Raw genomic sequence first — 16,814 nt, forward strand, 5'->3', positions numbered from 1 at the left:
ATAATGCCTAAATCATGTCTTTATAATAATGTCTAAGTCTTTAGTTTGACCAAAAATAATAAAAAAATGAGTAAATTAATTTATTATTTACTTATTCTATTGGAAAAATATTTTTATCATTATTATATTGGTTTTATCAAGAACTATTCCGAGCTCATGACATAAGCTTTAAGGCACTTAACCTTAAAAATGTTTACTGCATTTCTTTATTAAATTAATCATTACACTTAACTATGTTTTAAGTGCGTTGAAGTAAATTTAATAATTTCAATAAACATTGAGCGTTCACATTATTATTGTATAATGTTTATTATTAATTATAACAATTATTTAATATCATTTTTCTTTAACAAAGATATAAAACCCATAAAAACCACACACTGATAGCCTTAATTAGTTCATATTTATTCCGGCGCTGCATGGGCGCTGCAGTCACACTCTGAGCGAATAGGAAACAAATAAATTAATTATTCCAAGTTATGTTATAGGCAATATTGCCAAACAAATTATTGATACAAAACAGTATTGTAAAATAAATACTATCATTTTCGACCAAAAAGGAAATATTTTGACATATTTAAATTTAGTGCATATTGGATATATGAAATTGACATTCACTATTTAAATTAAATGCAAAATCTGATATTTATATAAAAAATTGTATATTTAGATAATGATACTGCGTTGATTTAGACGAATCAATGATGCGAGTGAATTAATTTTGGAAGTATGAAATGTCAAATAATTTTGAAAATTAACTATTTGTCAGAAAGAATCTATTTTATTACAAATTCATATCCATATCAAGCACCAAAGTAATAAATGAGCCGCTCAGTGCACACATCGACTAACTCCACTTTTTAAAAAAACTGAGATATTAGTGGGAAAGAACTTGGTATAATCATAACTTTTAGTATTTATAATAACTTTCCGGAATAATAAAGATTAGCACCGTTAAATGGCAAATTTTTTTTGGCCATTGAATAATAAGTAATTTATTTCAGAAGCCATTTCGATTAACTCCATACTCTGTATAATGTAAATCGTTTCAGTAACGCTGTATCTGTTCTGGCAGTGCATCGACGCTTCTACATTTATATTTGAATTCATATTATCAGGGAAATTTTAAAAAACAATATACATTAAAACATCGCGTTTCTCAACTTTTTGTTTTATGGAGTTAATCGATGTGTGCACTGAGCGGCTCAATACTTATAAAATGACATATTATTTATATACAATATTTAATGCATTTTTTAATTATATTTTTTGACATTTGCTAAATCAAAATAAATTAAACATAATTGAAAACAATTTCATAAATCGGATATCTATGGAAAAATATCAAATAAATATATTTATGTTTCACTTGATTTCAAATTAAAAAAAAGCTAATTGCTATGCCAAAATAGATAGCATATTCATCTAAAATTATAGTCTAAATATTACAATTTTGATAAATAATCATCCAATATTTTACAGTACGAAAATTGATAAAAAAATTAATAAAAATGCCAAAAATCAAACATTTAATAGATTTGGAATCGGATTTCTCAGAACTTTATCCATGTTAGTTTCAGGGATAGTATGAATATCAATTTATAGTCGAAATTTTGTTTGATAAGTGATTAAAACATTATAGATCACAATAAAAAAGCGACATATTGAATTTCAAAAACAAAATTTTGACGGTTCAAAAAAATGAATTTTTAACGACTTCAATAAGAAACAAATTAATTATTCCAAGTTATGTTATAGGCAATATTGCCAATCAAATTATAGATATAAATTATATCATATATTAAATTACATATTTACACATATTAAATTTCGATCAAGAAGGAAATATTTTGGCATTTACAAATTTAGTGCATATTGGATATATGAAATTGACATTCAATATTTTTAAATTAAATGCAAAAGTAAAAAATCTGATATTAATATAAAAAATTATATATTTAGATAATGGTACTGCATTGATTCAGACTAAAATCTAATTTATTCATTGATTAAAAAAAATATTTCACTATTTGACATAAATAAAATTAAAATAAACAAAACACTATGATGCGTTTGAATTAATTATCGAAATGTAAAGGAATTTGTGTAAGAAAAATATAATGTTATTATTAATATATCATGTATATTATAAGAACCATACTCTATACATATATACTCTTCTTTTATCTATGATAAGAACTTCTGCAAAGCGGCAAAATATTTTTGATGGCAAAACAACGTTTGCCGGGTTAGCTAGTATATGTATATATATATATATATATATATATATATATGTTTATTTATTTATTTATTTATTCATAAGCAAGCCGTAATCAATAATAATAGATATTATTTCAGGCTCTTGTCAAGCTTATTCATAGTTAATATTAAAAGGATACTAATTTTATAATAATCATAGTAGCTGCACGAATTTCGATTCTGAAAAAAAGAGCTGAAAAAAAGCATTCGAACATTAAATACAATGTTCATCATCAAGTTCATCATATTAAAGTCTATTTGACCACCAGTCAAGCTCAAAATTCTTGCACAAGGTTGAAAGTTATACTCATTTAAAACCGTAAAAAATTTAAATTAATAAAATAGCAATAAAAAAAAATGAAAAAAAAAAAATAATAAAATATAAAAATAAATATATATATATATATATATATATATATATATATATTGTTAGCGAAATATATTGTGTGAATGTTTGAATGAATGTTTGAATATGGCGCGGATCATGACAGTCCCGTGCGGTTGGTAAGACTTGAGTTATTCAGCTATTTAAAGTTTCTTCCCGCTTGCAAACCTTTAAACGCGTATTTCTCAAAATTGTCTTTTGCAATACGATGCCTACGATTTCTTGAATTCTACTGAACCGATTTACTTGACATGTTTGGAAAATCTTCTTTATAGACATCTCTCAGGCACATTCTAGCCTCATCTCCGAACTCTTACTATTTTTAAAAAAATCAACAAACTGAAAATGTGGTAACAAATTGATCCTTTTTCCAAACCGTCGCCATTTAAATTTTTTGAAGTAGAACTTCTTTAGGCGCGACATGGGTGTAAATCCGTACAGATGCAACGGAAATTTTTACAATGCAAGGTCAAATGAGGGTCACTCGCTCTTGATGATATGATTATGACAAGTAGTTTAATTTTAAAAATTCATCAAGGTTTGAGAAAATTAGTAGTTTTTTGAGGTTTATTAAAATTAAAATTAGACGATATATTAACGATAGAGTACTTGGTCTTAATGAACATACTAAACCATTAAAGCCATATGGAAACTGGTTCAATTATAAAAATTTGCTGTTTGTTCGTTTTCGATTATGTGTAATAAATCCACTTGGAATATCTACGGAAGTCAGAGAAACCATTGCAGCAAAGTTATAAAAGATACTTTGAGGTAAAAGAGCATTTTATAGGAAAACTTTTAAGGTCTGTAGCCATGCTATAGAGCTTGTGAGAAGTTTACGAAGGACCTTTGATAGAATATTGTGGTAATCCTCAGTATAAGGTTGTATATTGTTTAGATTTCACATTCAATATTAATAAAGAGGCTGATTCATTACAGCACCAAGTTTCAATGAATAGGCTTAATAAGCAGTGATGCCAATGTGATATGAAGGATGATTTGCCTGATTAAGGTAAACGTACACTATTCCGGGATAGTACATTATTACGGGAGTTTTTCATTTTGATTGCAAAATAAGAAAACGGTCAATAAATAATAATTTTATTCAATAGCACATCAATTATAATTTGAATCCTAATAAAATAGTACGATTTTCGAATTTAAATATTAGTTTTAAAAGCCGTAAAAAGCTTGTGAAAGCATCGGTCGTAACCCGAACGCCATTTCGTACTAGCTTGTTAGCGAGTTAGGTTATGTGACGGTTCCATTACTTAAGGTTTTTATTCGATTCCGATAAGCTTAATCGATTCAAATGTGTGAAATTTTTGATCAGTAATAATAAGAGATTAGTTTTATAGTTAAGCCGAGCATATATTTGTCAAGAAATTGTCAATTTCATGACTACCGCAATTAGGTTCACACAACCGAACTGAGTATCCCGCAATTACGAGAAGTAGACTTGAAATAGTTTTATCTTTTATTTTCAACTGTTCTTAAATTCGGCGGTCTTTCTGGTGTTATTAATTTTGTTTGATTAATAGATTACAGAAAACTGTAACGTAATTACGGTATATGTTTTTTTAAATTTTTAACCCTAATAATTGAGTTTGAAATGACTACTTTTTCGTAAGAAAGTACACGATTTTTTTCACTTATTTGCATTGTTCCAATGTACCTAGAATATTGTAGTAATGAGAGAATCATTTATTTCTACCTTTTCATCTATTATCAATTATTTTTATTATATAAACTGAATAAAAATACAGGTATACCCCGTATAGCGCACCGTACTTATAGGGCGCGGATTCACTAGGGCGATGGTATGTATGTATGTATGCAGAGATCTAGGGACATTCCTGTAAACACGATAGTTTTAATCCGATTAAGCTTTTGGAATATAGCCATTATATAACCTGCATATTATTAAAACGAACATACATCGTAAGTTATTAAATTAATATGAATTGCAATTAAGCTAGTAGTTATTGTTAACTTGAAAGTCTTTAAAGATTATTTTAAAGTCTTTAGAGATTTACGTTTGTTGGCAGAATTGTAACTTTTATTTCAAGTTTAATTTTTTTTTATTTTGAGTATAAATTTTATATTTATTTTAAGTTTATATTTTTGTTTAATTGCCGTTAAAAATTATTTCTCCATTGTTTCATTCATTTGATTTACCGAAATGATTATTATATTTTATTACTATAATAATACCAGCTTTTATTTTATTTTTATTTTAGAAGTTTTTCAACTTCTTATAATTTTATGACTTTTATAAAACTAAATAAATGTTTAAAATCATATCAAAGTATTATTTTATAATTAACCGTACTTTTTATAACCCTACAACTATATTGATCAAGGGAATACGATCAAAAATGTATGCTTCGAGCGCTATCACGGAATAACGTACAACGACTCCCGGCATTATCTTCACGAGCCGATTTTTATCTTAGGAATTAGGGACAAACGCGTTGTTCAGCAAAATGCCGATTATTTCTATAAATGACGTTCTACGACAAAAAATCTTGTTTTATAATAATCTTAAAGGTCTAATTAATAAAATATAACAGATTTAGTTCGTCCACTTTCCTATTTTTTCTAAAATTTGCCTTTAAAGTCAAACGTTATTAACATCCCGTTATATGGTACGTTTACATTATACAGTGGCAGTATATAATAAATTTCCTGTTCGGACAGAGGCAGAACTGCAAGATGAGCAGCTATTGACACATGTGACAATAACAGAGATATTAAAATATGATGTTACCCAATGGATAAAAGTAGACAAATCAATTACATATACTGCTAAATATACATATACTGTCATGCCCATGACAGATTTATTTGCAATTCTCCGTAAGTTGAAATATATTCCACATATTTCCAAAATGTACATCTGTCATGCCCATGACAGATTTATTCGCAATTTTCCGTAAGTTGAAATATATTTCACATATTTCCAAAATGTTAACTAACATTTTTTATTATATAAAATAAACCTGTAAACCTATAATAATTCAAAATTTGTTATTTTCAGTGCTTTAGAAGTGAAAGTTGGGTGAACCCAATGCGAGTTTAAATTCTATAAATAATAAGAATACTATATATAGATAAAATAATAAGTTTTAAGATAATAATCACCAAAAATTTAGTTAAGTTAGTTTAATTTTGTTATTTTCTAGTAATATAAATAAAATTCTTCTTAATAAATATATTATTTATGGAGTTACAGTTTTAGCTCATTCAATATTTATAACTATATGGATTATTTATATTTAATACAAATAAGCACGGAAATTATGCAGCAATTGTTACACTATATACCGCCATTTTGACCCATCGCGATACCATTCTATCCCTATAACACACCCGTATTGAACCCAAATGGGTCAAACCAGGGCTCTGACATACGTGTCACCATGGGTTCACCTATGTTCATATATGGTACCAGTGGGTTGACAATAGGTTAACCCTACAGCCCATTATGACGACCATAGGTTGACCCTATGTCAACCATGTGCTGTGTGGGTACTTTTAATCACTCATAAACTCATTTATTTTTTATTGATTAAGTCCATTATTTACACATGTCGGGAAGCTCATGTAACTTGCCTCAAGGCAAAATACCAATAATAACTAGTTTGGATTTCAATTGAATTTTACTTGATCTTTTATTGTATAGCATAATGAATTTCTTATCGTTTTCTTAATTTTGCAATCACAATAAATAGAAAAACGTATGTTATCTTATGAAATAAAGTTGTTATAAGAATAATGTGTTCACATTTAGATCTTGTCTAGCTTTGTAATATAATCTTCTTATAATCTTATATATGAAAATAGAGCTACGAGACAGAACCTTTTTTACTGACTACATAACGGGTGGTCCATCTAGTGGTCCTAGTGATCTAGTGATATTTTTGTAAAGAAAACATATAAAGTATTCAATTGATCTTATGACTCACAAAATTACAGTATCGGCGATCTATATTGTCCGCCAAGGCACATAATTACTGAAAATCAGTTTACAACTTTTTTGCCAACCTTGGTAATTTGTTCATTGCGGGAGGTAATTATAACGCAAAGCACACATTTTGAGGACCTAGAATATATTTGAACAAAATTCCAGAACTCCTCGACTTTGTCGTAACCAAAAATATTAAAAACGAGGTGTTGAAATAAATTCAAGCTTAGATTTCAATTCTGATCAATCACCAGTAATTCTTAAATAATCCAAATACACTCCAACCAAAGTTATGAGTTCGCTTACAAACAAATTTACCGATTGGCATCTTTTCCAAGAATACATCGAAAACAACATCAACTGTAATATTCCACTAAATAGTGAGAATTATTTGAACATCGGTATCAACAACTTTATAAATACACTAATTACATCAGCTAAAATAGCGACTCTTATTCTAAATCAAATTAAGGAAATTAAGAAGAATTTGGCAAATAACTATCTATAGATCAACTGAAGATAAAAGAAGCTTTAACAGTGCGTGCAGAGATCTGAAAAAAATAATAATAAATTATGAAAATGATGTTTTTGAAAATTACTTACATATAATCTTTTAGCAAGTAATGAAACAAATTATTTTCTTTGGAAAGCGAGCAAAAAATTAAAAAGATCAATTGTATCTATTCCTCCATTAAGAAATACAGACGGTTTGTGGGCAAAAAGTCTAGAAGAAAAAACTGATGCATTCGCCGAACACCTGCGCCTCACATTTCAGTCATTTTCACGGAAATGAAATACTAATGATGAGCCATTCATTTACGATTTTATTCAAGAATCGCCGTCGCTAGTGACTCATAATGTTAATCGTTTTAATTCGACTGAAGTAACTCAATGTAACGTCAAATCGCCTAACATAGAGAACTATTTATGCTTATTTATCTATGTGCATATATATTATCAAACAGGACTCGATCTGTTTACTTGGACGATGATGAATGGTTCGGTAATAATATCAGACAAATTAAATTAAATCAAATTAAATATCAAGCTCGGTGTCCCTCAAGGTTCAATACTTGGTGCCTTATTATTTCTTATATATATAAATGATCTCCCAAATTTTTCTGATATTTGTTTTGATCTTTCAGATTAAATTTAGTAATGGCTTCAATTTCCAATTGGTTCAAATCCAATAATATTTTACCCAATAATGATAAAACTTAACTAATGATAATGTCATTTCGTACTGTTAATAAAATATAAATAACGAGATAAACTCGCTGATCAAAAGTTCTTAGGCATACAATTGCATAAAAACTTAAACTGGGACTTATGCTTCTTTATCTACGACAGGGACTATCATATTGATTTTATATGAACACCTAATTTAACGAAAACGTATTTTATGTTGAGAGTCCTTAAATTTATTACTCTAATTTTTACTCGCATCTTGCGTATGGAATCCAGTTTTGGGGATTCTCTCCATCTCTTAACCGCATTTTCAAACTTCAAAACAAGAATACAATATCACCTAGGATTTTTTTACCCAAAATAATTGTTTCCATAATGCTGCCCATAATTTTTATAATCTAGTACTATTATATTAATTGTTTTCAGCAATAATAAAATTTAAATTACATTTTCCTTAATAATAATTTGATATATATTATTACTTAAGTAAATATTTTAAGTGAATTAATTGGTCAAAGCCTGTTCATATGTGCATTATTCTATCTACGATCCATGAAATTAGTGCAGTAAATAAATGGGGAGAAAAAAGGGTGTAACCTGTGAACTTCTTTACTGTGCTCCAATTTGCGTGATATTTTGGAATTTCTTGAACCATGTTAATTCTAGATAAAATACAATTAATTGTAATTTCAGTGGAAATGACACTCATAAAACTCTTCGATTTAAATGAAAAAAAAAAAAAACAGATCCTGACAGTACGCATTTTAAAGCTTATTTTAAGCATTATAAGACTTCATGGAATATATAAAATGTAACACTTTGTCCCTAGACGGCTTCAAATAAAACAACTAATAAGTTTAGATCGAAATAAAAAATTGACTTCGCTTTTTCATATCTATCAATATTGTGGATATTGGAGATATTTGCAAAAAACGATGGAAAACGCCAAAAAGAAACGAATTTTCAGTAGCCAGTAACTTGAAAAGTATTTGCCATTTTGAAAAACATAAAACATTTTTCTATTATAATTAGTTCTTTTATCGGCATCCGACGTTATTTTGAAAAAAATAAAATTACACCACTGAGAAGGAACGTCATCCACCTGGGAAGTGGCAAAGGAGTCTTATTTTCACTTTTGAACTTGAAAGTAAGATGAACCTAATTCCAAAATTTCATACAAATTGGAGCACAGTAAAAAATTCAGACTCAAAACGCTCCATTGATTTGAGTAAATATTCCGTGTGTCCAATGCCAAACATATGAATTTTTGATGCAATGAAACTTCTAAATAATTTTTTGAATAAGTAATTTTTTTTTTGTATTGTGATTTAGTAAAGTAAGGCATAACACGACTGCATTAGTTGAAAAATAATAAAATAAGTTTGATTTGCAATCACTGACAGTCCCCAACCGGCAGAAGTATGCGCAGACTGTGCATGCGGTATTTTAATTTTTTCCATTTATTTCTGCAATGTAACTATATATCTATAATCACAACGTCCTGAAAAGTTCCCTTAACAAACTTCAAAAAGATTTATCAAAATCTGAATAATCGTTTAGGAGGAATATCCTCTCATACATCATTACAGAAGAATTTTATATATAAGATATAAATTTGAATTCATAGTTTGATTTTGAAACATATTCCAGACGTGTTTTAATGCCGAATAGTCAAAATAAAAAATGATAACTACTTGTATTATTTAATGTGTATATTTCGACCAACACTGATATATATATATATATATATATATATATATATATATATATATATATATATATATATATATATATATATATATATATATATATATATATATATATATATATATATATATATATATATATATATATAATGTGTGCAACTATGACTATATAATATACTAAAAGTGTCTTATTAATAAATCTAATATGAAGATGTTATCATGCTCCTGATTCAAAGGGTATAAGTGCAAGCAATTATAAAGAATTAATAATTTTCCTCTTGCGCATTTTCTCTACCCACTCGTCTAATTGTTCTTGTGGTGTCTTTGGAGTCTTATAATAATATTTTGGTGGTGGCCCTTCTTCTAATCTACAATGAATAATTACATTATCATCAAAATTACATTAAGTTTACATATGTATATATACCTAAGTCTGTTTTTACACGGTCTTTTTGTACACGGTTTTGATATAACACGGTTTGAAAATTGAATATTTTTAATTTTTTTACACCAATTTATTCCATTTAGCACGATTTGAAATTTTATGTACCTAAATTTTTTTTGTCAAATTAAATTTTTGCGAAGTATGTTCATATCACAAAAAAGTATTTATGAAAGAAAAATGTCTGAAACCATCGATAGTATCGATAGTTTGCGAACACTAGCTTAAAGATTTAAGTGAATTCCCCTTTAGCGCGTACAAACAATTTTTACTGGTCAAAGCAAATGTGAATAGCACTAATTTAATTCTTGTTCTTAAAAATTCTTGTTTTTCACCAATTTTAATAGGTTTTAGAGATTAGGAACAAATCACCCATTTTTGTATAAGATCAATGTCTTTTTTTACACGGATTCTTCTGGAACCAATAACCGTGTAAAAACAGACTTAGGTGTATATATATATATATATATATATATATATATATATATTCATATAATAAAATAAGGTACCTAACAAAGTAATGGCAATATTTATATTCAATTATCCCTTGCCTTAGTCTTGCATGACGCCGTAAACCTTTGATAGTATGCGCTTTACCAACAAATGACTCAGCTAAAACATTTACATATACAATATAAAATAGACATACAATTATTGACAATGTATATATATATATATATATATATATATATATATATATATACATATATTTAATTGATATTTGCTGTGTATTCAGGTTGAATGTATATGCTGACATATGTATGTTTTGTACCCGTACACAATTATTTATATTATATAGGTATGCATATATGTCGTATTGTCCAGTGCAACAAAATCTTTACCCTTTTACAAACTTAAAATATATATCCTTTTTTATAATTCACGTAAGTGCAAACCATAAAATAATATAGCTGCCCGGCTGACAGATCTCACATATTGTGATGCGACAAAAATTAATTATAGTTAGTTACTGCGTTAAGTTAACATATATTTTTAAACAAAAGTTACTCAACTTAAAATTTTATTTTGAGTTGAGTAACTTTTTCATTAGTGCTTCATACATATAAAAAATAGTGATATGGATATATAAATCAATATTGCAGGTAAATAATTTTTGCTTCTCAATTTATTGTTTATATTTTTCTTCTTTCATGCTTCATTTTTTGAGAAAAAGTATATAATCCATTCATATTGTTCTTGACAGAAGAACCTGATGGTGGAACGTACCTAGTTCCGAAACGTCGTAATTAAACATCTACAAAAAAACTTATTGTTTTTTATTTATTGAATTAATTCTTCGGAAAAGAAACCCTTATCAATATATACGTATAGCTGATATTTTTTTTCAGATGGTGATAAATTTGTTGATAAAACAAAACACTTCTTATCAGGCATTCATCCAGAAAATAAAATAGAAAGAAAAAAAACTAAAATATGTTTCTTAAAATAAATTTAATAAACTATGTGTTTTGAGCCCCAATTTGACTCTTCCTCAGTGGAAACAAAACACCCAAAAAATTAAGACACAAATACAAAACCATGATAATAAAAATATTATTTCACAATTTCATAAACACCATGTTAGTGAAAAAAATAATCATTTCAACCATCACTCTTCAAAGGATGAAGTATGATACAATCATAGTGAATCATGATAAAGCCCAATCGGCCACAGTGATATATTGCTTAATATAGCTTATTTTTAAGAAAATATGTCCAGCTATAATGACCTATGAGCAATTCCTTTGCATCACAAAAATCAAAACAATAACTGGAAGCAGCCCTATATAGCAGGAGATTTGATGTTTTTTGGCTTAAATTGTTGTGCAAGCAGGGTTTTAAAATTCGACATAATATTGTGGTGAAAAAAAATGTTTCTCTCATTCGTCCCTCTTAGCAGAAATAGCGCTTCAACATATTTTAAGAATTTACAACAAATAAATCTTTTATTATCGATTTGAAGACAGCATAATAACGCCATACATTTCAAACAGTGACACAACAGCTCTTATAAATGATTTTAACACCTATAATAAATACTAATAATTTACTTATGAGTTTGAGATTTATCACTCTACTACAACCAATTGGTACTATAAACAATAATGTAATGCCTAGGCAAATACCTCAACTATCATTTTTACTACCAACTTTCTACTGAGACTGGAGCAATCATTAATTCAATAGATCATGCTTTATTATTATCACATAATAAATTCTAAATGAACAACCTACCACAACATCTGATCCTAATAATAACCAAAAATAAAACTATAATCTTTTAAAATTGCCACAAATTTTCAATCAAAAACCAAACTGCAAAAACTATGTAGAAACTATCACTTTACCTTTTATAAAAGATTCATATTACTCATAAAGAAAAATTTTCATTAAGCAAAACATTAATGTTTGTATTTTCAAAAATACTTTTACTCAACCATATTTACTGAATTAAAATCAAAATTAATTATACAACATTTAAGTTTTTATGCTGCTTGACAATCTCTATGTAAATCGAAATGTATATTACATAATTCAAAGTCGATTTAATTATTTTACTTGATGTTACTGCTTAAATCAACATTACTTATTACTCACTTTTCAAGTACACCATATGTTCATACCAAATAAACTCGTAATGAGTTGAACATAAGCTTCTTTAAATATGTTTTTGATACCTACCAACCCACAGATTGCTTCTAAATTCAACATTGTGTTGTTCAACAGCCAGTTCTCGTGCTTCTTCAATTGCTTCCCTCACATATAGAGATCCCTTTTTCAGTAAAAAGCTCAATTGTTTAATGGCTTCATCCACAGACATACCTCGTACTAGACATGCAATATACCAAAGTTTCTCAGGACTATACTTGATAAATTTTTTTGCATGGCAAACATACTGAAAAATATCAGTTGCATTATAATTTATAAGTATAAAACTGCATTATTATTTTGTTATCCAGCCAAATTTAGAAACTACATTGTTTCTTATGAACATTATTCAATAAACTTGTTAGTTGTTAAAATGTGATTTATAAACAATTAAATGTTTATAAATAAAAGTGATAAAATTTATATACATAACATATTTATTCTCTATTTATCATCATCTATAATGCTAAATAGTTTCTAATTCTAACAAATGATTGATGAAAACTTGAGTTAATTTGAAGCAATCAAACACAAACTATTAGTAATATCTATCTGGCATGGTATCCTCCTGTTGAATTTATGCATTAATTTAATTAGAATTATAAATTTTCTAAAAGCGAAAAATTGTACAAAACGATATAAAAAACAAACAAACATGAATATGAATAGCAATACCAATAAATAATTACGACAATTACTTTTAAAATTGGTCGATAAAATTGGACTTTCAACAATGCCCACAATGAAAAGCAAAAATGATTCAATGAAGAAGTGCATTTATTCATAAGATAGAATTAAAGTTAACAATTTTATGAATGATTACATACAGCTGGTCTTTCAGGTTCCTCAGATTTAGTCGGTGGAAAGATCGTGTTATTGTAAGACAAAAACTTTTGTGGACCTTCAGATCTATCTGTGCGTTGCAAGGAACTAGATGTATGAAATAAACTTCCCCTAAATAATGAAGTTATTTTGCTATTTTGATTAGCATAAGTTAAGCACTCTCGTACATTTTGCATTTTGGCTAATTTAGGAAATACTATCATGTTATATCATAACTTAGTTAAAACAAAGTAATATATGAAAATAAAACAATATTTGTCAACTATTGATTATAACTTAATGGCAATGACCAGTTAAAAACAATTATATTGTTGTTAACTTAAACTTGGTACTAAACTTGATGCAAATTTAAGGTTATAATCCTAGACAATAGAATAGAATTCTAAATAAATTTGACATGTATAAAACCATAGATAAGCGAATGGCCGCTAATCTCCGAACAAATGTCTGTATCTGCGATTTTAGTTACAGCTCCGGCCGTCGGTCACGCTTATTTTCGTTTTGATCGAATATGACAGAGACGTAAATCAAACATGGCGTCATTGTAAATGTTGTGCCAAAAGCGTGAATGAGAAATACGAACTTAAAGCAGAAATAAAATATAACATCGGTTTGATTTGTTGTTTTATTATAAAAGAAAACTAGTTGGTATTGGTATTTTGGATTGAGGCAAATTACATGAACTTCCCGATATGTATAAATAATTGACTTAATCAATAAAGTATTCCGAGTAGATTTATAACACTTAATTGAAAACAAACAAACTCGTTAACTTGGAGTATTTTCTAAAAGTAAATTTTCAAAAATCAATAAATTTTATAATTGAGCCAGTTTCCATAGGACTTTAATGGTTTAGTACGTTTATTAAGACCAAGTACTCTATCGTTATACCAAGTAAATTGCCTAATTTTAAGTTTAAAAAACGTCAAAAAAACTACTCATTTTTTCAAACTTTGATAAATTTTTAAAATTAAACTACTTGTCGTAAGGCCGTATTATTTCGGTAAGTTCTATAAGACCATGATAGATAACGCCAAATAAAGTTCCATAAAAATCATCTTAATTGTTTTTTAACAGTTAATTGCAAGAAAACGGCTCGGAAGATTTTTACCTAAAACTAATCAGTATCATTCCCAACTAATATATTTCGAACAGTTTTTGATTTTTTAAAATCGGTTTGGTAGTTTGAGGTTAAATGTGGACGAAAAGTTTAAAACTTTTTTTCAAATTACAAAGAAACGGCTCGGCAGACCGTCTCACAAGACTGACAAACGATAGTCCTCATTGAGACACATCAAATGGCTTTTAAATTTCTTAAATCGGTTCAGGCGTTTTTGAGAAAACATCGATCAAAGGTCTAATTTTGAAAAATGCCAAGAAAACGATACAAATTTTTGCAAACTCTGAAGAATTTTCAAAATTAAACGGCTTGTCGTAGAGCTGTAATATTTTAGTATGATATAGAAGACTATGGTATCTACCGTCAAAAAAAATCATAAGAATCGTCAATTTTTTTTTTTTTAAACTTTATTACAAGAAAACGGCCCAGCCGATCTTTATTAAAAACTAATCAGCACGTATCCCAACCAATATCTATCAAAAGGTTTTTGAATTTTCAAAATCGATTCAGAATTGCGGGCTAAAAGGTGGACGAAATTTTTTTCACTTTTCTACAATTTATAAAGAAACGGCCCGGCCGATCGTCGCACAAAACTCGGAAACGCTAGTCCTCATCGAGATACATCGATCGGCTTTTAAATTTTTGAAATCGGTCCATCCGTTTTGGAGAAAACGTGGATTTACGGCAAAAAATCTGTTCACACACACACATACTTTTTCCAAATTTGGTCTCATTCGATTCAGAATGGTTTGAAACGTCGAGAAAACATAAAATTAGCGAGTCGTTTTTATTTATGAAAACATAAACTTCTCCTTCGGGAAGTTAATAACTCAATAAAATCAATATTATTGTCTATTCTCTATAATTAATTATTTGTCAGGAATCTATAATTTAAAAATGACAACACGGTGCAGTATTTTTTAACTTTTTATTCAATATCTCACCAGTCCGTCTCTACGCGTTCACTCTATACAACTCTCTGTCTCCGACTTCCTTCTCGCCTACATTCACTCTGTTCGTACTGTCACTATTGCCAACTGCACACACGCACAAGTCTTACCAACCGCACGGGACTGTCATGATCCGCGCCATATTCAAACATCCATTCAAACATTCACACAATATATTTCGCTAACAGTTCGGCCAAACCTGACCCCACAATCGCCCTCGATTGTCTAACAAAATCTACTTAGCGAAATATACAAATTAACATCAAAATACATTATTTTACAAGTTGTTACCACATTATAACAATATAATATTTCATTTATTTATTATTGTCCTTAAACTTACTGTCTTTAATTCACTTATTGTCCTTACTGTCTTTAATTCACTTATTATCCTTACGCACTCATAGTCATTCTTCACTATTCATTAACTTATTCACAACATTATTCACTTTCATTATTTGTCATTATTCACTTTCACAAATTGTCATCAATACTCACCTCAACGCTTCACCTAAATTTCTTAAAGTTTCTTTCTACGCTTACTAAAATAACTGATTAATCCTAAAAATAATCGCAACTGTTTAAATGTCTTTGGAACTGGATGATTCATCACTACACTAACATTAGTGTCACTAGGTCTAATGCCATCCTAGCGAACATAATACCTTAAATAGACCGTGTGCCTATAAACAAAATACACTTTCGAATTTTCAACTTTAATTTGTTCACACTCAATGTCTTCATATGCTTAATTACCTCCTTGCTTGATGTACTTTGGCAAGCAAACAACTTCACAAACTTCGACTCTCGCGATAACACTCTGACTGTCACTCCAATACTTGAACAAGTAACTCGTCCTCAATCCATTTATTTTACGTTCTACTCCAGCATGCCACAACTGCTCATGTTCAATCCTAATTACATTACCCACCATTTGCTCTAGCTCACACCTTATGGCTTTTATCTCCTCGACTGGGTTTTGTTTCAGAACCAACACTCTCTCAAATGAGTTTTCTTTCTCCCCCAATAGTTCATGACATCGACTGAATGTATCGACATGTTGCATCCTAGCTGCACTTCGATGTTCCAGCTCATAGTCGTAATTCTCTCCAATCCTTTGCTGCGACTCCACTTTTAAAATGTTTCCTACATCAACCTCCTTATCATTATCTTTATCACTTATGTCGATTACCAATACATTATTACTTATTTACTCTTTTCGATCACTAGTCACCTTTTTCCCTATGTCAATATTTAAATCTTCATGATTGAGCAACATCGTCGTACTGTCGGGCACCTGTTGCG

General features: G+C 28.6%; 1 protein-coding gene across 1 annotated transcript; it reads right to left on the reverse strand.

The window, feature by feature from the left end:
- Nucleotides 1-9,662: 9,662 nt before the first annotated feature.
- On the reverse strand, nt 9,663-13,773 carry LOC113370441 (39S ribosomal protein L22, mitochondrial-like). The gene is made up of 4 exons (XM_026611106.1): nt 13,424-13,773; nt 12,630-12,843; nt 10,457-10,559; nt 9,663-9,873 (listed from the first exon to the last, which is right to left on the reverse strand). The coding sequence occupies exons 1-4, from the start codon at nt 13,640-13,642 to the stop codon at nt 9,759-9,761; spliced, it is 651 nt and encodes a 216-aa protein (XP_026466891.1). The 5' UTR covers nt 13,643-13,773; the 3' UTR covers nt 9,663-9,758.
- Between the last annotated feature and the right edge of the window lie 3,041 nt (nt 13,774-16,814).

Source organism: Ctenocephalides felis, unplaced genomic scaffold (genome assembly GCF_003426905.1).
Source record: "Ctenocephalides felis isolate EL2017-DRISC unplaced genomic scaffold, ASM342690v1 CF-g0.4_SCAFFOLD_01492, whole genome shotgun sequence".
NCBI classification, from domain to species: Eukaryota; Metazoa; Arthropoda; class Insecta; order Siphonaptera; family Pulicidae; genus Ctenocephalides; species Ctenocephalides felis.